This window comes from Mixophyes fleayi, chromosome 9 (genome assembly GCF_038048845.1).
Source record: "Mixophyes fleayi isolate aMixFle1 chromosome 9, aMixFle1.hap1, whole genome shotgun sequence".
NCBI lineage: Eukaryota > Metazoa > Chordata > Amphibia > Anura > Limnodynastidae > Mixophyes > Mixophyes fleayi.
In genome coordinates, this window is record NC_134410.1 from 123,758,077 (window position 1) to 123,779,386 (window position 21,310).

The 21,310-nt window shown below is 39.8% G+C and overlaps 1 protein-coding gene across 10 annotated transcripts in view; it reads right to left on the minus strand.

The window, feature by feature from the left end:
• Window positions 1-1,997: 1,997 nt before the first annotated feature.
• The window catches only part of GRIN1 (glutamate ionotropic receptor NMDA type subunit 1), a 66,699-nt gene continuing 47,386 nt past the window's right edge, over window positions 1,998-21,310 (minus strand). For 2 of the 10 annotated variants that reach the window (XM_075185485.1, XM_075185483.1), the window contains 3 exons: window positions 20,369-20,514; window positions 14,961-15,071; window positions 1,998-9,367 (listed from right to left, as the gene is read on the minus strand). In XM_075185485.1, the coding sequence (XP_075041586.1) occupies window positions 9,299-9,367; window positions 14,961-15,071; window positions 20,369-20,514 (326 nt within the window). In that variant the 3' untranslated portion in view covers window positions 1,998-9,298. Of the gene's footprint in view, window positions 9,467-14,960; window positions 15,072-15,928; window positions 16,232-17,297; window positions 17,705-20,333; window positions 20,515-21,310 lie in introns of those variants that run through there. The other 8 variants (XM_075185486.1, XM_075185490.1, XM_075185484.1 and 5 more) reach the window with 7 other exon arrangements.

Genomic DNA, 21,310 nt, shown 5'->3' on the forward strand with positions numbered 1-21,310 from the left:
AATTCACCTGCACACTGCCAGTCCTTACCGCTGCTTAAACCAAACCTAAACTGCCCTCTATATATAACACCAATTTCGTCTTTCACCAGTCACCTGTCTCTATTTATCGTCTATTTTTCAATGCAAGCTGCATTAAAAAGCTCCGCAAGATGGGGCAGAGCTTGTTAAAGCAGGTTGCGTTGAGAAATAGGTGGGTTGATTATACCACCATGCTCCTGCCACTAAGTGTTTGCTGGGGTAAATAATGCTGGGTACACATTACAGGTTTTTCACCCGATTATCGGGTCAATCACACGATGAACGACTGTCCGGCCCGATATCGCATTAGTGTGTACAAAGCTCATCGTATCGTTTGATTTGATTTATAAACCGGACTAATAACCTCGTTCAACGATAGAACGATGTCGTTCCAATCCTGCAGTGTGTCTGCACTCAGGACCGGCAGTGTCCATAGATCTCTATGCAGTGTGTCTGCACTCAGCACCGGCAGTGTCCATAGATCTCTATGCAGTGTGTCTGCACTCAGGACCGGCAGTGTCCATAGATCTCTATGCAGTGTGTCTGCACTCAGCACCGGCAGTGTCCATAGATCTCTATGCAGTGTGTCTGCACTCAGGACCGGCAGTGTCCATAGATCTCCATGCAGTGTGCAGAGTCACCATCTTTTCAGCCGATGGTTATGACAGATAAAGAGCACAAATCTGACGGTAAATCCTGTAAAACGTGTATAGTGTGTGCACAGGGATCAGCTGATCGGGACTTTCAGTCATTGGTAAAATCATTAACGATATCAATTGTTTGTAGTGTGTACCCAGCCTTAGGCTTAAATACTTGGTTTGCATCATCAGATATTGAGCTTCACCGATAATAGCGTTATTTTCGTGAATCTTATGTTTTATTTTTTCTAAACATATGAAATTAATCTTTTTTCTTTTTCTTTTTAAATGGTACTTTTAATAGCGATTTTTAAAACAGGTCAATTTTAACATCAACATTTTCTTAAAACAAATTCGGTAAGATTTAAAGACTTAATTGCTCGGAGTTGAACGCCAGCTGCATTTCCAGTGTATAATGTGCTTTTTTTTTTTACTTCTGCCCATGATCAGAAAACACCAGATACGTTTGCGGCCACATGTAGACTGAGACGCATCACGCATCTTGCGCTGGCGGCCGTTTGCTTACGATCGAAGAGGTGGACAGGGGGGGGAGCGGAAAATACGTCCAACTTTATATTAGACCCTTAAAAGAAAATTGTTTATTTGTCTTTGTTTAAGAATAGGCAAACCCACAAATACGTTTTTGTTAGTTTGTGGGTTTGCATTGAGATCATTTGCATTTTATCTTAATAAGCAATGTCTCCGTTTATATATTCCTTTCAAGTAATCTATTTTGTTTCTCAATACCATAAAGTTTTTTCTCTGTTTTTAGTTATTGTATTTGGGCCTGATTATTTAAGGCACATATCTACCGATTTTGCGCTTATCAAAGACAAGATTTCTCTGTGCATACCCAGAACCGTGACATACACCAGTAACCGCAGCTCTGTCTGATTCATCCTTGTATGCAAAGTACGCCTGGGAGTGGACGGGGGGAGGGGCGTTTGACCGCAGTTAATGTACAGTAGCGGCGTGCCAAACTCGAGCGCAGCCACGTGCGAAGCAAGCTCTCTTGCTCCATCTACAGGGCTAGTCTAAGTCCTGATCAGTAGTGGTGACCGTCTCGTGTGCATGCTATAACATGTGTTTGCAATCAGGAGCAACTGTAAAAATGTATTTTATATTCCGCAGATCATCCTAATAAATGTATTTCATGAAAACAAATATATATATATATATGTAAAAACAAACAGGTTTACTTTTTTTTAAACTGTGTTGTCATTATTGCCTTTGTTATTACCAAGTGACATTAGTTCAATATTTTATTTTTTTCTTGCCTGTTCTTTTGCAAATGAACAATGTAAATTATTTTCTTAAAAAAAAATAACAAAGAGGACAAAGTATTTTTTTAAAGAAAGTTTATTTAGAAATATCTTTTTCATTCATGTGACATTGACGCGGCATATACAGCAACTTTTACCCAGCAAATCGAAATTACTGAGCGTTCAAGAATATCATTTTTTAATACAAATTTGTAAAAACAAATCATAGCAATATATAGATTTATATATGAAATATAAACGTATATCTGACTTCAAATCCTCTTATTAGAACTTTGAACAGCTTTCTGGTCCGGAGATGGGCAGCCAGTCACTGGCCAGCAGTTGGGGAACTACAAGTCCCAGCACGACTCACCAGCCTTTGGGTAGTTCCGCAATTGTTGTCGAGTCACCGGCTGACTAATCCGGGTCTAGCGCAAGTCTTTATTTTTTACTTAAGGGAACAGTTCCCCATCATTTACAGACTCTCATGCCCAAAACCTGTTAGAAATGTTGTATCTTTACCACATTAAAGACGATTGACACGTTTAACCCCACCTGCTAACGTGATCAAATACAGCATATGTCATTTCATTGTAACTTTGTGTATGTTTGGCTCATCATTGAATACACATGAAACCAAGTTAATTATAATATGCAGCGTAATCTGTAATATAGTCCATCAATCTACAGAATAAAGAAAATGTTATATAAAACATTAACACATACAGTATAGAATAGACGAAATCAGTAGTTAAATACAGAGTAAGGACTACAAATTATATATTAAATATACAATAATTATTAGCTTGTCAAATATATTTTATAAGACAAACGAAGTGTCAGTATTTGTACTAATGACAGTGGTATGTTAATGACTTAAAAAAGCTGTCCACACATTGTAAGATTTCGGTTGGTCAATTGGTTCAATTCAATTCAACCAAATTGCACAACCATGATTGCCAATTAAAAACTGATTGGATTGGATTGGATCTAGCAGAATTAAAAATCAAGTTGGTCGATGAGCCTCATTGGTACGTGGTCGTCAGCTGACCTGTAAATAGGAGGGCAATGTGTGCAGTCGATTTCCTGTGCATTCCAGTTGTACTGGATCATTGCACGGTGATTAGATTCATACAGTTTGACTCACCAGGTGGAGGCACAATTTTTTTCCTGGGACTAAAGTGTCATCATTTTTTTAAAGGATGATAACACTCAAAATCATTATACTGGTTGCTACCTGAAATTGTAGGCTGATAATGCAGAAACACTCCTTAGCAACCTGTGCAGCCATGGAAACAATCAGTGCAGTCCACCGCTTGTTTCCATGTTGCTAAGGAACGTCAGTCTTTAACAACCTACCTGTTTTATAGCAGCAACAGTGTGCTTCTGCATATTAAGCAGACAATTTCAGGCAGGAGTCCTCATTCAAGTATCAAGAGTTATTTTTGAAAGTTGTAGTGTACAACATAATGATTTTAATTAGGCAAAATGATTTCTGAGTGGCGTCGCCCTTTAGTGAAAGCAGTGTTTGGTAGCGACAGTGACATGTTTAATAGAGGTTCTTCTGAAGCCCTAATTATACAAATAGCAATAACATGTTTAATCGGTCAGTCCTTCCAATTCTTGCAACTTCTGTCAACCTAAGTCCTCCAATGTCTCACGTCACAAACAAGTTAAAAGTCATTTAAAAAAATAAATAAAAATCATATCATAACTAGTATATAATATATATATATATATATATATATATATATATATATATATATATGTATATATATTATATAATACTAATATAATATTATCTGTTATGATAACTACTAGCTGTGATAATATATTAAGAATAAGTAAATAAGGGGTAGAATTATCATACCTTCTGAATAGGACATGTGGAGGTGTTGCCCGTAGCAACCAATCAGATTCCAGCTATCATTTTCGAGAAAGTACTGGATAAATAAGAGCTGGAATCTGATTGGTTGCTATGGGCAACACCTCCACATGTCCTATTCAGAAGGTATGACAAATCTACCCTTTATATATTAAAGAGCAATGGTGGCAGCCGTTTTGGGGGTTGAACCAATATTCATTTGAAGGTATCTATCCACTCACTAAAGCCAGTACTGATAAATATATAGTAAATAGCTAAAAAATGGAAATATTGGTCAAATATCATGACTATTTGTCATTAGTACCTCAGTGATGCCACTAGTTCCTGGTAAATTAATTGGATGCATTAATATTGGACTAATCCACAAAATGGCTGCCTCCACTGTGTGCACATTTTTTAAGTATATATATTTTTTACAATAAGTTTGCTATATATTTTGCCTCCTTCTGATCAACCATGGAAAAATTCTTAGTCTAGGGCGGTGTTGGCTAACCTGTGACACTCCAGGTGTTGTGAAACTACAAGTCCCAGCAATACCTTCCAGCAATAAGCTGCAATATATATGCAAAGCATGCTGGGACTTGTAGTTTCCCAACACCTGGAGTGTCACAGGTTAGCCAACACTGGTCTAGGGAGCACTAATTGATTCAACGCTAAAATGATTTAGCTTTGGTGTATGACGTATAAGTAATGGGGGGGGGGGGGGAAAGGTGGTGTTATAGCAACCAATCAAACTCCAGCTATTATTATTTCGTGCAGATTGGAAAATGAAAGCAAATATTTGATTGGTTGACTAAAACAATCCTCCAGTATCTCAGGGCAAAATGTGGAACGTAAATGGGACTGAACTTTTCCTGTTTCTTAAAAAGTAGTTTCATCCTCTCATCACTCAGCTGCTCGGGAACGTGAGGGGGACTCTAGCACAGTTATATCTATGTACATGCACCAACTTTGTCTTGTGCTGCTAGGGTGCAACACCCACTGAAAGTAATGGTTAATCTCTAAGTTCATCTTAAATCAAGGCCCTTTGCATGGCAAGGAAAGAAAAATTTTCATATGAAGGTGCAAAAAGTAGGGAACAACTTCATTTTCTTTAACCGAAGCACAATATTGAGTTTAGTGTGTGTGTGTGTGTGTGTGTGTGTGCATGTGTGTGTCTGTTTGTCTGTATGCGTGTGTGTGTGCGTCATTTGCTCCAAAGACATACTGCGTGTGTGTGCCTGTGATCGAGAATTAGATTGTAAGCTCTATTGGTGCAGGGACTGGTGAAGGAATACAATTCTCTGGCTATACAACAGTGTGTAATATTTTGACCCTATACAAATAAAGGATAATAATAATAATTAATAATAATAAAATCAGTTGACTGATGACACTACGGATCAATAAAATACTTGAGCTCCGGCTAGGGCGTAGTTCCCCTGGGATAAGTAACCCCTATTATCAGAATAATCTATCGTAGCACACAGCATACAGTAACCTTTACAAGTCATCGGGGTACATTAAAGAACAATTACATCATCTCCCCAAAATATCACTTGGACAAATCTAACACGGGAAAAATTATGAATATTTCTGTTTTCTTTAAAGAAATTTATGACAGTTCAGCAAATTGGAAATTTTTAAAATCTATGAAAACATTTCTATACACAAGTTCATTACTGTAAATTGTACTTTCCTGTTCTCCATAGGAGACATATATAAAGATTGGGATTCAAAAGTCATTCTTAAATCAGGACAATATTGAATAGACGTCAGCCAGTTACCGGGATTTTAGCTGGCGGGTACGTTTGATTGGTATTTTGGCACAAGGGATATAACAATTCGGAACTCTCCGAATGGATACAAGAGACATTTTAATCACAAACATGAACCCGGGAAGATAACGAGGATTACAAAGACTGATGACCTTATTGGCCAATAGCCCTGTCGGGACATCCAGCTTTTAACCCCAAAATAAAACCTGCGATCCAATCATAATTAACGGTATGTTGATGATGATTGTTGATGGTATTTGACAATCAATTTAAATGATTGAAGAATATACCCTGATTGCCTATCAGTAAAAATCTATAATTGTTCAACTGGTATACTAATAATTAATTTATCTTCATATTCTGATAGTGATTTATCCTTGTCCTATGGTCATCATTCAACTCACAGTATTACAAGAAAATACTTGCTCCCTACTGTAAATGATATGGATATTACAAACCACTGTTGTTTTTATGCATTGTATATAACCAATTACACTAGGAGTTATTACATATAATACAAAACCGTTCCACGACAATGTAATCAGTCATTACATATTATCTGGGACATTATCACAAGCTGTATCTGTAATAATCCCATTATCACACTGACCCCTGGTGTACAGACCCTGACACTACAGTCAAACTTGCTCAATCAAAACCCGACTATATTTTTTTACCAATCAGAATTACAGTTTGTGATCATTTTGGGTCCACACAACGAGAGACTGATGTATATGAGGCCAATTTGACTGAATCACATTGCACTGTGTGTTGCCGGCATTAGTTTGATATCCCCGTAGGTCCAGTTTATCGAACTAACTTGTGTCAATCAACCTGGAATACTTGATTCTAAAATGGGAATTTTATAGCTAATTATATAAGATAATATGATGGGATAGTATAGTCTTCTCTAGGTAACTTTTCACTATAATATATTAGAATTGGGGAATAAGTATAGAACTCCTGAATGTACCTGTCAACATTAATGGCTTGAAAATTGGCATATAATAGGCTGTGCCCTTGATTTACTCAAGTGATGCCCAGATCCAATCAAATTACAACCATTTAAGGCCTATCCACGCCCCTCATTGATGCCGAAAATATGGAAGGAATGTATTCAAACTTTATAAAAGGAATCAGCAGTGTTTAAAAAGGGGTGTAGAAAGATACTTCCCAAATATCTGCCACCAATCCCATTGTGAGGATTCACAACCCTAACTCCAGATGACAGCTGTGAGAAAAAAAGTTACCGCGAGGATTCACAACCCTAACTCCAGATGGCAGCTGTCAGAAAAAAAGTTACCATGAGGATTCACAACCCTAAATCCAGATGGCAGCAGTCGGAAAACAGTTACCGTGAGGATTCACAGCACTAACTTCAGATGGCAGTTGTCACAAAAAAAGTTACCGTGAGGATTCACAACCCTAACTCCAGATGGCAGCTGTCGGAAAACAATTACTGTGAGGATTCCCAACACTAGCTCCAGATGGCAGCTGTTGGAGAACATTTACCGTGAGGATTTACAACACTAGCTCCAGATGAGAGAAGTCTGAAAAATTTCACTATGACACCTTATCTCCATTCCTGTAATCAGCACTCTGCTAAGAACAGCAATCTAGATAGACGCCTTTCCTTACTCAGTAATCAGCAGTCCAGTAAAAAGACAATCAGAACATTTAAGTCCCTCAATTCTACCACAGCCACAACAGAACCATCTTAATATCATTCTCCTGGAAAATACAGACAAAATACCATTCTTGACATTTTGAAAATCCTACTGACGACAATAAATACATTTTTGTTAACAAATATCACAATGTTTGCAAACGTACACTTCACAATGCTCATCTGAAGCCAGTATACACTATGTGCATAGTTGCCAACATTTGCCAACGAGTCGGTAAATCCAAACACATGAAGCTCAGAAATGTCCCGGTTAGAGCACGGGGCACCACTGCCCCTACTTGACATGTTTTTTGCGTTTTAAAGCAGCAAGCCCCAAAAATAAATCAGGTGTGTTTTTTTAACATTAATCACTGTGGCAGGCTATATGAAGAATAAGAATATCGGAATTCAGAGTTTTCCCTTCATTTGTTTCTTCAGGCTGTTATTAATGATTTATGATTCTGGACTACCATGGTAACCACAGTTACTTCACACATGAAATGCCCCTCTGAGCTCTGTCTGCTCTGTGACATCCTCTTTCTCCCCCTCTGCCATCACATGACATGCTGTTAGCCTTTGTCTGTGTAGCAGATTGACTGCGTCCGTTCCTGGCAGCCATTTTTGTTTGCCAACCAGATAGATTTTGAAAAGGAGATAATGATTTTGTAGGATAGCTCAGATGCATGCTGTGGGATTGAATCTTTAAATATGTTCTGAAAAATAGGGACATTTCTGGGACAACTGTTTGAAACCTCGGACCGTCCCTGGAAATTAGGGATAGTTGGCAATGATGCATGTGCAAAAATACTTACAGAGAATTATTATAGTTTTCTATTGTCTGTATGTACTAACTAATGAAAACCAATAGAGCTTCTAGGTCCAGTATCAAAGCACACACGTAAACGCTACAGGTTTTAAAGGTGCATTCCCTCAAATCGTTAGGAGCCAATGACAACACAAAATGCTCCATGCCTCAGTGATGTCACTGGCTCCTAGTGAACTGATAGCTGCATTCTCAAAATGGCTGCCTCCACTCTATATAGGTGACAAGTATGCTTTAAAGCACTCCTACGAGCCACAGGAACGCACACTGACGAGACTGGAATTCAAAAAAATTAATTTCATTCACCTACAGTCTGCGGAGGCGGCCATTTTGAAAGCTGAGACAGTAAACATGGGCAGGCAATGGGTTACCTAGCAACCAGTGACATTACCGACACTCAGTGATATCACTGGTCCCCAGCTAAGTCATCGCCTGCACCCTCATGAACCTTGGTTCAGAGCACAAAATGGCCGCCTCCTTTGTCTGGGGCAACCGATCCACTTTAAATATAATGCAGCTTTGCTTTTTTATTATTATTATAAATAAATAAAGTTGAATTATAGTTAATCCTACGCAACATATAAAATATATATATTTGGCCACACGTCTCTTTTAAGGTTAAATGATGACAGCTAAAATATCATAAACCATGAAACAAGGGTTACCCTAGAAAAACATATAATAACAATAATAATAATAATAAAAAAAAAACATTAGTTCAGAGAAAGCAGAAATGAGAGGGTAATAGGGTGCACACAAAATGATACGTGTATAGAAATATATATCCCATGCATATAGAAAAACAGTGCAAAACGCAAAAATTGATGCAATAAAAATGTGTGCAGGATGTGTAATAAGTACATGTCTATAGTAGCAAAAAAAAATTCAAAAACAAAATCAGTTATAATGCAAAACGTTCAGTGTTCTTATATTGTTCTCGTACTTTCCAATCAATGGTTTGAAGTTGAAAAAATAAATATAGCAAAACAGGGTGGCGGGACGGCTAATTTTTTTTACAGTTTCAGTTCATTTTTCTCCAGTAAGTATAAAAAAAAAAAAAATACAATCCAACAATCCGGCCAGGTAATTTTTTTGAGCAGAGGGAGGGGGGGGTGTGTGGAAAACATGCAGTCCCAAAGTCCTTTCTGTGACCTCGTTCTTACCATTATGCAAATGCGAAACGCGTGGCTCTTAGGTCCATTACAAACCATCCACAGGCCAGAACAGTCATTGTCTCTCTTCCTTTGTACTACACCACCGTGCTAACAGAGGGGTCGGACAGATTTAGCTGACCGGTGATGTCAGTTGGATGGTATTGCTGCAAAATACAAACAAGCAGAGGAAAGGTGAGGGTCAACCTTGGCCAAGCCCGGACTCTGCCGATTCACCTTCTGTCTCATTCTGCAGAGTTTAATGTCTGTAAAAATGACAATATGTTGGGCTAGTTACATAAGCAGGTGGCTCACTGACTGCTGTTTGCTGAGAACATTTGTTACACTGATAACGATATACAGGACACACATTTTGAATTTAACGCTCATCCTACTGGTTGATTTCATTAACGGTTAGGAGACAGAGGTGTGGTAGGCACTTTCCTATATGTGGCAATAATATATTCAATGCTATTGTCTTCGTGTGTACAGTGTCCTTTACCCCTGGGGCTGTATTACTGTGTGAATTTCCTGAACTGTTCAGCAATTAAATTTGGTTCCCGTATAGGCAAAATAGGGGGATGACATCCAATATAGTGCGCAGTGTACGTTATTTAGTAAAGATAAAGTTTATAATACTACTACACTTCATAGTTTTTTTGCTTTTTTTTTTTATATCAAGGGCTTAACTTATCTAATTGACCCCATGGTAACTTCCCCAGGTGGGTTCCGTTGCTATCCTATCACCAACCTACCCAGACCTCGTCCATCCTTCATTAACATAATTGAACATTTGACTGTGATTCTCACTTGCACCCTACTCTTAACTTGATAGGTTAATTGCACATTGTAGACCAGTGAGGGGCCACAGACGGCCCTAGGGCCGCACGTCTTTTTCTTTGATTGAATGTATTGTTTTAACTTATTACTGAGCTCAAGGGTTATGTGAATCTTTATTTCTTGTAACCCCAATTATCTATTAAGCTTTGTTGTCTGCGTTGACGACGTTTGAGCGCTCATCACGGGAGAAAGCTATCGGCTGCCGGGTTGGGGGCAAGTCGTATTATCCGTAGAAGATGGTTTAATGACCGGATCTGTTTTGTATCCAGAGAGAAGGGTTAGAAGTTAGATCTGCCGCTGTTTTCTTTTGCAAAGGCCTCACAGAGAGAGACCCGGTCTTGTATCTCCTTTGTATAAGGCAAAGGACAGCGACAATATAGGAGAATAATAGCTCCATTGTCCGGATCTCTGATCCAAATCGGTGGGAAGCGTGTATCTCCCGCTGGGCTTAAAGCACAATCCTTATATGTCGGCAGCGTGTTCAGTGTCTGATCGACCATGTAAGAGAATTCTAAAGTATACTGACTGTTCAAGTTTGTTCCATTTCATAAGCGGTAAAGAATTTGCTTAGCATTTTTCATTGAAATGTTATTTTTCATATGAACAAATTAGGGAAAATACAGGTTACTGTGTTTGTCAGGTATTGGAGCTGCTGATTTAAAGACCAAACCTGCAAACACGACTCCTTTTAACGGTGCAATTCTGCTTTTCCCATTTGTTTTCCAATTTTCGAATGATGACAAACATCAAAGAACAGCCCTGTATATCGAATAATAATCCAAATAGCTCAATATATTTACGATATGGAGAGCAAATAAGACTATAGCCAAAGCAACAAAAGCATCCATTAAAAAATAATAATAATAAAAAAAAAAATAATAAAAAAAAAAAAATGTACATTTTCTCTGGTGCACTAAAAGTCCCAGCAGGGCATGCTGATACTTGTGGTTCGCCAAGTGCCAGCATGTCCTTGCAGCCATGGGTATGATGGTGCTTGTAGCACTACAAGTGCCAGCGTGCCCAACCGCTTAATGGCGGCCTGGGCATGCTGGGATCTGCAGTGCACCACAGACAAACTTATTGTTTTTATCTATTTTACCCATAGCGTAAGATATGCTGACAGCGTTAACTGTTATCAGATGCCTGTCTATAAGATGTGGACGAGCTTGCTACTTTGGATATAGGTTCTTTTCCAGGCAATTTGATGGGTGCTTCTTTGACGCTTGTCCGTAAAGATTGGAAGCAGCATCAAGCCAATCGGTAAAGAGTCTACATGACCCGCTCAGTGTGAGTTAGGTGCCAGTTAATGCAAAAAAATCCCATCAGTTATGTCACAAAATGCAGGAATGGGATCTTTAACCCAGAAAGCTAAGCAGCGCTCCACATAGTGCCTGGTGAAAACAAAATAGCACTTGGGGGTGAATCCAAGAGGGACGTGCGCCGGTTTGTGTAGCGTATCTTGCGCAAAGTCGTTCTGCGTACGCCCAGAAAACTGTCTGCATGCATATGGAGATTTGCAAGACGCTGGCACCTCTTGCGATTGGCTGTTTGCGAATAATACCGATAGGTGATAGGTTTCCTCGTCATTCTGGTATATAGTATGCTTCTGTGCCTGTGGTTTTTTTTTTTAAAGGTTCGTGAGATGGGGAGCAGCTTCTCCCCTATTAGAGGTTTTGAAGTTTTATTGATACCTAATAGTGAATACGTGCTTAATTTCTGGATTTCAGAGCATTCTGCATAACAGTTTTCCAGTATAGAAGTCATATAACCATTCTCAGTAAAAGTAACAATATAGTTAATAAATCTCAAGGTTAAGGTTAATAGGATATGCAGAGATAAAGGTTTGTTGTCGTGATAATTCCCCTAAACAAAGGTGCGTCAGAGACTATATTGTTCAACAACAATGTAATTTATTGCAGGGATAATCCCCATAATGCACAATTATTATCCGAGCAGTTATCTCGTATCTCTCTTGAAAGCCTTGGACTCCTCATCTACCCGATAAGAGAATATTATTTTCGCTCCTAATTATCACGCCTGACTTGACTAGGGACTTTCACTCAGAAGATGGATGCATCTCCCAAGACTACCACAGATATGGCTGATATTCATTATTTATATATCTGGTGATAACGAAATCTTAAAGGGGAACTCCGCCTTCACAGAATTCTATTTTCTATTTTTTTAAAAGAAAAAAAAACATATCCAATGCCCAGAGCTGATCTTAGCTGTTGTTGTATCCAAGGGTAACAAAAATAAACAACTCTGTCTGAACAACAGAAGCATTTAAGAATATGTTCACCTTGTTAGAGATCTAACCATACATCGCCTCCACCCAGCAGAATGGGGGTGATCTGGGAACCTGTTTGGGAGCTATCCCCAGACACATCTGCCCCCTGACATTAGAATTGTGAACTTCATCATGCCTTGTGATGAAAGTACTGATTAGAACCATCCTGGACGTCCAGTTCTGTAAACTGGGGGTAGGGGGGTGCATTAGGTAAATATTTATTTGGGTACAAATCTTCTTACCCCTTTAAACAAAGATATATTGAATTTGTGCTACTCTAGAATATTTAAATGTAAAAGTTGTGTTTTAGAGACACAGTAGACCAAAGGATTTAGTAAGCCTTTCCAAGCCTTTAAACCAGCAAAAATGACCATTTTCACAGGATTACGGTATATTTAAGGTTCGGACCAATTAATCAAGATTCTAGCGCTGAAGATAGACAGATATCTCCGGCATTCACTAAAGTAGCGATTAATGTGGGAACAACAAAACGAGGCAATCTGTCAAGCTCCATAAAGCTTAGCGTTTGGAGCTTGTACTCAGCTGCTAACCTCATCTAAGAGTGTGTAAAGGGTCGCAGGAGTGGAGAGTTAGAGCACCGGGCAGTCTAGTCACATGTGCTGACTTATAACCGATAGTGCGCAATGGAGACAGCAAGAGTGAGAAACCAGAAGTGAAGCCTTTCGACTGCTGTGTTGAACAAGCCATGAGCGGAACTCGATGGTAAGCAGTCTTTGCTGGGACAGCTGCTTATTAGAGGCACTATACCGACATGAGTCAATTGATAAATTTCTCCAATTAATGAATTTCTTATCGCTGCAAAAACCAGCAATTTATGTGTGCGGAATTTGTCACCATCCCCTCACTTAGGATTTAACTTCATACACCTGTGTTCATAACTGCTTCATATACGGACTAGCCAGTCAGTGATTAAAAACCTACACACTAGTGAGCTCAATAATATACCTGTAATTTGTATAGAATGCGATCTGTCCCATTCCTTTGCTGAGAGCTGTCAACTAAGAGGGCTTAAGTTCTTAACTGGGGCAGTACAGAAGCCTGTGTCTGACATATAGACTTTAGGGGTAGTTTTACTGAACATTCTAAAATGAAAAAGTGGAAGTGGTGCCCATAGCAACCAATCAGATTCTAGCTATCATTATCTAGAAGGGACTATATAAATGAAAGCTAGAATCTGATTGGTTGCTATGGGTAACACCTCCACTTTTCTTTTTTAGACAGTTTTGGAGATCTACCTCTTGGTCTCATAGATTAATTCACACATAGGAACATGGTCACTGATATATGAGTTGTTTGCTGTATAAACACTGGGCTGTTACTGTAGTAATTGTCGACAATCTTCCGGGTGTATCTACCGTGTGTGATGGAGAGGGCACTGTCCTTTTTAACATAGCTGCTGTGGAAAGTCCGGGTTACAATTAATAGTACATTTTTACCTTCATGCTAAAGGAATATTGGAACAGCTAAACCACAATGCAACTACTAAGCAATTTTCAATGGTGCATCCCACTTCTAACCCCATCCACCCAATCGATCCAGGCTTTAGGAGCTCGCTGATGTTACCTAGTGGGTAATCTGACGTGTATATAGAGTTTTGGGTATGTATGCTTATCATATAGATGTGTGTATGTCAGTATACTCTGATTAAACTGCGACATTATACAAATTATACAAATCTGGAACATGATACATCCATACATTAGCATTGCACATTGGTTTCCTAAACAAATCTACCCTAAACAAACTCACACATTTAGGAACACAGCAGAAACCAGCAACGTACACTTTGACAGTTCTACTTTTAGTCATATTTCTCTATATAGGCATAAGCACGTATAAAAATAATTTGTCAGGATCTCAGTAAAGCAAATTGTTGCATTTGGAATTAATGGAACATATTTTAGAGGGTTTGAGAGGTTCTATTTTTTTTTGTGGGGGGCAAAGGGGGAGGGCAGGTGGGGCTTCTCCTCAGCAAAACGCTGTCATCACAAACGAAAATAAGTACACACACTTGTGACACAAACATGACTCTTAGTGATGTGATAGTTTGCCAAAATAAAATATAGTGTGTTCCGGAAAGGCATACAACAACGAACAGGAGAAACACTGAATTAAAAAAAAAAAAACACACAATAAAGTTCTTGGTTTTGAAGATTGGCACCAATAAAAAAAAAAAAGAAAAAAAAAAATTGACCAGTGTCTTAAAACTGACAAAAAAAATATATATATAAACTGGCTCCATGTTTTCAGAGTCCAGAAGAATTATTTTGGTTACACTTCGATGACTGACTGTTGACGAAACATGGGACTGGGATGTACTGCATGTACAATGTGCAGCTTCTGAATGGGCGTTTGGCAACCAATGGGATGTTAGAAGATAGTAGAGGGAATTGAGGAAAGAGAAACAGAGAGGACCAAGGACATAGAGGAGAAGATGAAAGTGAGCCATACAGTAGAGAGAGCAAGCGAGAGAGAGAGAGAGAAAGAGAAAGAGAGAGAGAGAGAGAGAGAGGGAGAGAGGAAGAGAGAGAGAGAGATGAATTCTTCTTCCGAAAGAGCAAGCAAGAGAGAAAGAGATAGAAAGAGAGAGCTCAATTCTTCGTCCTTACCGTATCTTTGGAAGACCTACGTCTCTTGAAGCTGGAGGCCAGAGTGGAGGTGATGGACCTAAAAGAGGCTTTCTTTTTAGGGTCAGGTTCTGCTCTACCACTTTTTCTATCCTAAAATGAATATGTATAATCAATTAGATATCTAACGTGCCTCTCCTTTAACTATGTCTATCGAATATAGTCCAAGGTGACAAGATGCTGCCGTATCTTAGGAGGCTTCCCTTGGCATCTAAGGATGGGTTCCTAATTATGGGGAACTTGGGACACCTAGCGGGGACTGGTCAACGGAATGGTCACCATTCAGACACTAGGTTAATGACTTCAACAATGACCAATAATTCCACCAGTGTCTTAGACATAAACTGGAGTGAGCCATACTAGTATATATCCACATAACCACTGTCCTACTCCACTATCGATATATGTCTATGGTCCTACCACACTAACTATATATTTCATTTACTAGGGGAAACGATTGTTACTATACTTCCCTGGAGAAACCGTAGAGTTCCTCCTGTCCAAGTTTAAACGCCATAGTTTGAAAAAAAAAAACATGGTGACCATAGGCGTTTACGCCAATCTCACTGGACAAGAAGGGCGACATTATCTCAGTCTAGTCTATTTTGGGCTCTAAGGACTGTTGGGGGGGGGGGGGTCGATTAGAGAAGGCTAGGATCTGCAAGCTGGAGGCTACGTCACAAGAAAGATAGAAGACTGCATTAGAAAGCGGTCATTGTATGAGTTTTCTGTAAAAAAATGTATTCAAAAATTTTAATGGTGCATTGGCGCAAAGCGTAATTATTTTTTTATTTTTTTTTCCAAAAGCAAAAAAAAAAAAATATATATATAAAATGAAATAAATTTAATTTAAAAGAAAAAAAAAAAAAAAGCAAATTAAATAAGGGAAGCGTTAGCTTTTTTTTTTTTGTTTTTTTTTTTGGACATTGCATAAGAAAATGTCATAAAAATCAAAAAAGGTGAAAAAGAAAAGAAAAAGATGAGTTTTGTTCTGTTATACCGACCGAGGGTATAACAAAAATTTATTCCACTGGTGAGCGGGCACCTTAGATGGGATAAATTTTGGGGAATCTACCATTCTGCTGTTAGATAGGCATGCACATATGGGTAGTAAGCGGGATGAATGGTATGGAATGTCTATATATTGCTCCATGTGTTATCCCAAATCCAAATTTTTGCTTAAACAAATAGATCTGTTTCCACTTGCCTTCCTTCTATTAATGTGACAGACTTTTGTTTTCTGTGGTCCCCACCTGTGGAAAGTTCTCAGATTGTAAAATTGTTTTTTTTTTTTTCAACAGCGTAAGCGTTTCTCTATCCCGACAGAGTGACATGCACACATAACATGTACAGGCAGGGCCCCCGACATGGACACGGGGTACAGAGGTCGTATAGAAGGTTGGCAAGTGAAAATTGTGCTCGTGATAGGCTAGTGCAGGCCTGGTCAACCCGTGGCTCTCCGTGTGTGGCGAAACTACATATCCCAGCATGCCCCGGCCAGCTGTCGGCTGGTTATCTACTGGCAAAGCATGCTGGGGCTTGTAGCCTCGCCACACCTGGAGAGCCACGGATTGGCCAAGCCCGGTCTAGTGCCCCTTGGCACGCAGACTTCTCCCACCAAGGGGAGAGAGTTTACTGAGAGACTAGACACCAGGAAAACGCTCTTACCGTCGGCCTCTTTGGGACTTAATTTCTATATTTGCACAGTATTCAGTAACAGGTTTCTTCACTCAACAAGTTATATATATATCTATATATTTTAATCCAACTTAATTATGCCCTAAGTATTTGGCATCTAAGGCTCTGGAGAAAACCAGGGCTTGAATTTCCACTAATATTTACAAGTACAAACAAGGTTATTATCATTAAGTTATTAAGAGATTATATATATATAAAAAAAAAAATAGGTCACTAACAATTAGCATTTTTCTTCAGCTGCTTTTAAAGGGACCTCTCCCCTCTAATGGAAAGATATTTAGGCAGCGACGCTAAGTATCTGTCAACATTTGGAAACAAATACATCTTTAAATCTTTAGGGTTATTTTTTTTTTTTTTTCTTCCTGAAAGAGAATATTATCATTATCGTAGACCCAATAAGCAATAAAGAAAAGTTTCGTAAACTAACGCTTGCTCTGACGGGACGGACGCCTTAATCGTTTTAGCGTTTGTTTGTTTTCAGAGCAAGTCGCTGGCTGAGACGTTGCCCCCTCGCCATGTTTGTGTGCGTGATAGGTCATTGTCTATGTCTCCCAAGTCTGCAGGACCTTGTAGAAAAGAGCACTCGCACCACAGTATTTGGGAATCAATCTTGAGCATGTAGATTGCAACTGCACTTTTGATTTTAGTTTTTTTTGTTTGCTTTTTTTTTTTTTTTGCATAAACCTGTATTTTTCATTTAGAAATCACCAGCGTCTGTCGCCATGGCAACTGAATTAAATATTGCGCTACAGGAAAAACATGGGTTCGTATGCGTTTGTCACCAAAATATTGGGAAGATACTGGGTATTTTCTGCAGCAATGATCTGCTGGGCGTCTGGAGCTGCTATATCTTGGTGACTGAGACACGTGGGCTTGTGTTTCAGTGTGATATATGGTGGTCATATGGAATTATGGGGGGGTTGTATGGAACAGTAAGAACCCATGTTGCTGTAGACCATCTGGAAAGTGCAGTCCAATGTTACATCAATGAAATCGATTCACTTGGCCACAATTCTGCGCTCCCCCGGCTGCAAAGGAAGGGTTAGTTCGACATCACATTCAACAGAATATGAATAACTTCATTGACAGATATGTAAAATATCATTACCTGCAAGTATAGGCAGAAACTAAAACTGCAGTATTATAATTGCTAGCTCTGTGCCAAGCTGGAGTTCAGTCATATAGTGTATAATTATTACGACTGAGGCCATCCTTTGGCTTGTTTACACGTAACTTGACAAGTACAGTGGAAGTGTCATCAAATGTCGGCCATCTTTGTGCTCAGCCTGTCAATGTTCAGCTTCAGTCGTGAGGCACTAAGTCCTGGATATTGGTACAGCCCACAAGATGGCAGCCGTCAAGTGGCTTAGTGATGACGTTCCCGGTGACTAAATAGCACGTGGTCTCATTAATATTGGTTAAGCAAACAAGATGGCTTCCTCCGTCGTTTGTTAGTGAAGGGGGCACTTAAAATGTCAGAAGAGTGCAGTTGAAGTGAATGGATCTTTAGTTCTGTGTCATGGTTCAGGGACCCCTAGTGTCAGTGTGTCATTAAACAGGGGCCCCAAGTGACAATGTGTCATTATACAGGGGCCCCAAGTGTCAGTGTGTCATTATACAGGGGCCCCAAGTGACAATGTGTCATTATACAGGGGTCCCAAGTGACAATGTGTCATTCTACAGGGGTCCCAAGTGTCAGTGTGTCATTATACAGGGGCCCCATGTACCAGTGTGTCATTATACAGGGGCCCCATGTACCAGTGTGTCATTATACAGGGGCCCCATGTACCAGTGTGTCATTATACAGGGGCCCCATGTAGCAGTGTGTCATTATACAGGGGCCCCATGTACCAGTGTGTCATTATACAGGGGCCCCATGTACCAGTGTGTCATTATACAGGGACCCCATGTGTCAGTGTGTCATTATATAGGGGCCCCAAGTGTCAGTGTGTCATTATACAGGGGACACTGTGTGTCATTATACAGGGGCCCCATGTGTCAGTGTGTCATTATACAGGGGCCCCAAGCGTCATTGTGTCATTATACAGGGGCCTCAAGCGTCTGTGTGTCATTGCTCTGGGTCCCCAAAAAAGGAGGACCCCAACAGAATATATTGCTTATCTGACAATCAAGGGACCCCCTAAAATCTGAGCACATAGGTTGTGCACTTCTGGTCCAAGCAATGGTTTCACTTCTCCTAACTGTAATTCAGATCTTACATCCAATATAAACCTATTAAGCTATCCTGATTGAGATGGACGGATTGTCCATCACCTAATTTGCAAAGCTCTAGCTATAAAAAAATGCTTTACAGAATAATAAATCAGTTACAAGGCTCAAGGTTGTGGGTTCTGTTCATTATTTATTGCTGCACTTTCTCACACTCAATTTACTAAGATCTAGAAAAATTAAAATGGTTGTAAGATCTGACAATTTTCTAAATGGGCATTACGGAGAGCGGACACTGAAAGCAGATTTTATGAACTAATGATAAGATACGTGCGTTCTGGCTGGGTACTAATTACAGTATTGGATGGGGTTTTGTTGAAAAAAAAAAAAAAAAGATTTATCATGTACTCTAGATAATATATAATGCACTAAAAAAATTTCAAACCATTCCAGAATTGAGAACGTCTGTGCAGAGGACAAATGTGTGCATGTCTAATGTGACAAGTCACTTTTTGAGCTATATGGGCCATCGTATAAACAGATAAATTAAAGTGTACTTAATGGAGGTAGCCATTTTGAGAGCTAAACTAATATTTAGGACAAGGCAGCCAATTAATCCCTTACAACTAGTGGCAACATTTGGCCAGGTTGTGAGGCATACGGCAGAGGTAACCAGGGGCAAACGCAGGATTTGTAGAGGGGGGGATTCCACACCACGCCACCAGTGGGCGTGACCAGCGTGCATGGGGGTGTGGCTATAATATTAGACAGTGCTTGGCTGCTCTCCAACTCTTCCTATCCCCATAATATACATGGGCAATGCTGCCTGCACTACTGTTAGGTGCACGCAGCTCTCCCTTTTCAAGCGGAGCCGTGTAAAGCGGGAGCAGGGTCCAGCCACCTCAATGATACAGTGCCCCAGACTTGGAGGGGGGTTTCCAGGTACTAGGAAACCCCCCCCCCCCCCCCCCCCCCCCCCCCCTCGGTTTGCCACCATGCTGTGGATTTCCCCAATGTTCGAATGCACCTTATCATTTCTCTAAGAACCAGTAAACTGACAGGCTGCATTCTCAAGAAAATTTGCTAAGACTAAAATCTTTCTGCCGCAGTTGCGTATAACCGGCGCTCTTTAATCGTGAATGAATTCTAAAAATGTTTTTGGTTTCACGGTAGAACTAACACTGCAATTTTAGTCTCTTGTTTGAACAGTGGCCAACAGATGTTTGTTTGTTTTTTGACATTTAAAGAACGATGTAATGAGACACAAGAATGACCCCTTCAGTGTAAGGAAGGTGCAATATTCGGCGTTTCCTGACAGTGACTTGGTCAAGACATTGAGAGTAGACAACGTAGGACGACACCAAAACACTGTTACATGGTCACACCCGAGGTTCACAGTGAAATGAAGGGACTTGGATGTGGACTGGACAAGACGTAGACTCAATGATGGTATAGAATCTGTTCTCTGACAGAGGAACAGGGACGCACCTGTTGGTTAAGTTCTCTAAAACGTTTTGTCATACCTGCAGATTTTTCCTCCACACATTGACGGCGGCAAAGGCTAGCTGCATCTGCTTTCTCCGGGCGTCCTTGTGCCGCTTGTACGCAATTTCGATAAATATCAGGAAGATTCCGGCAACAATGCCGCCAGCCACCAGCATGAAGACACCTGGGAAGAGAAGGCGCGAGATAGGCAAAAACACTTTGGCGAAAGTTTGGCGTCTCTAAGCTTTCTAGTCATTTCTGAGATTCACCGGCGGGGGAATCAGTTTGGTCAAGCGGAAATGGAAAATTGGAACAATATTGACCACTAAAGGTTCTCTAGACCTATGTTATATAACAGTTAAATATCTAGAGATGTATTTTCCATCTACCCATTTTCAATGACTTGGCCACTAAGCCTTACCTTTCAGTAGACTGCTATTCTTTATGTCTCTTTGTCAGGACCCTCTAATCCTCTCATAGGCCTATGTCATAATGTGCCATAATCCCTTCCCAATGCAATATCCTGGGGGCGTGGCCAATATGAGTATGACATCACTAGGGGCTGGGTATGAGGTCACCCGGAGGCTGCGAGTGCAAACCTGACATAGAACTAGCAATCTTGAGGCTGGCACAACGTCCTAAATGTGCAGAAGCCTGTACAACAGTGTTGCATAAAATTATTTCCTGCATATACATCCCTGTGCTAGATAAAATTAACCAAATCATTTTTTTAAGGTTAAAATCGAAATATTTTTTACAAAATTGTTACTTTGAGCAATACATTTCCTAAAAAATAAAATAAAAAAAATGACTATATATCGTTCAGGAGCCATAAAGGTTGGATAGTCCCGATTTTCAGTGGCAGAAGGGGGCGTGGTCTTTTCTAGAATGGGTGTGGCTGAGGTTAATTGAAGATGGTGGTATTTTGTCCCAAGAATATTAGCAAGTAAGTGTCCTATGGCCAATCCACGTCCTGGTTC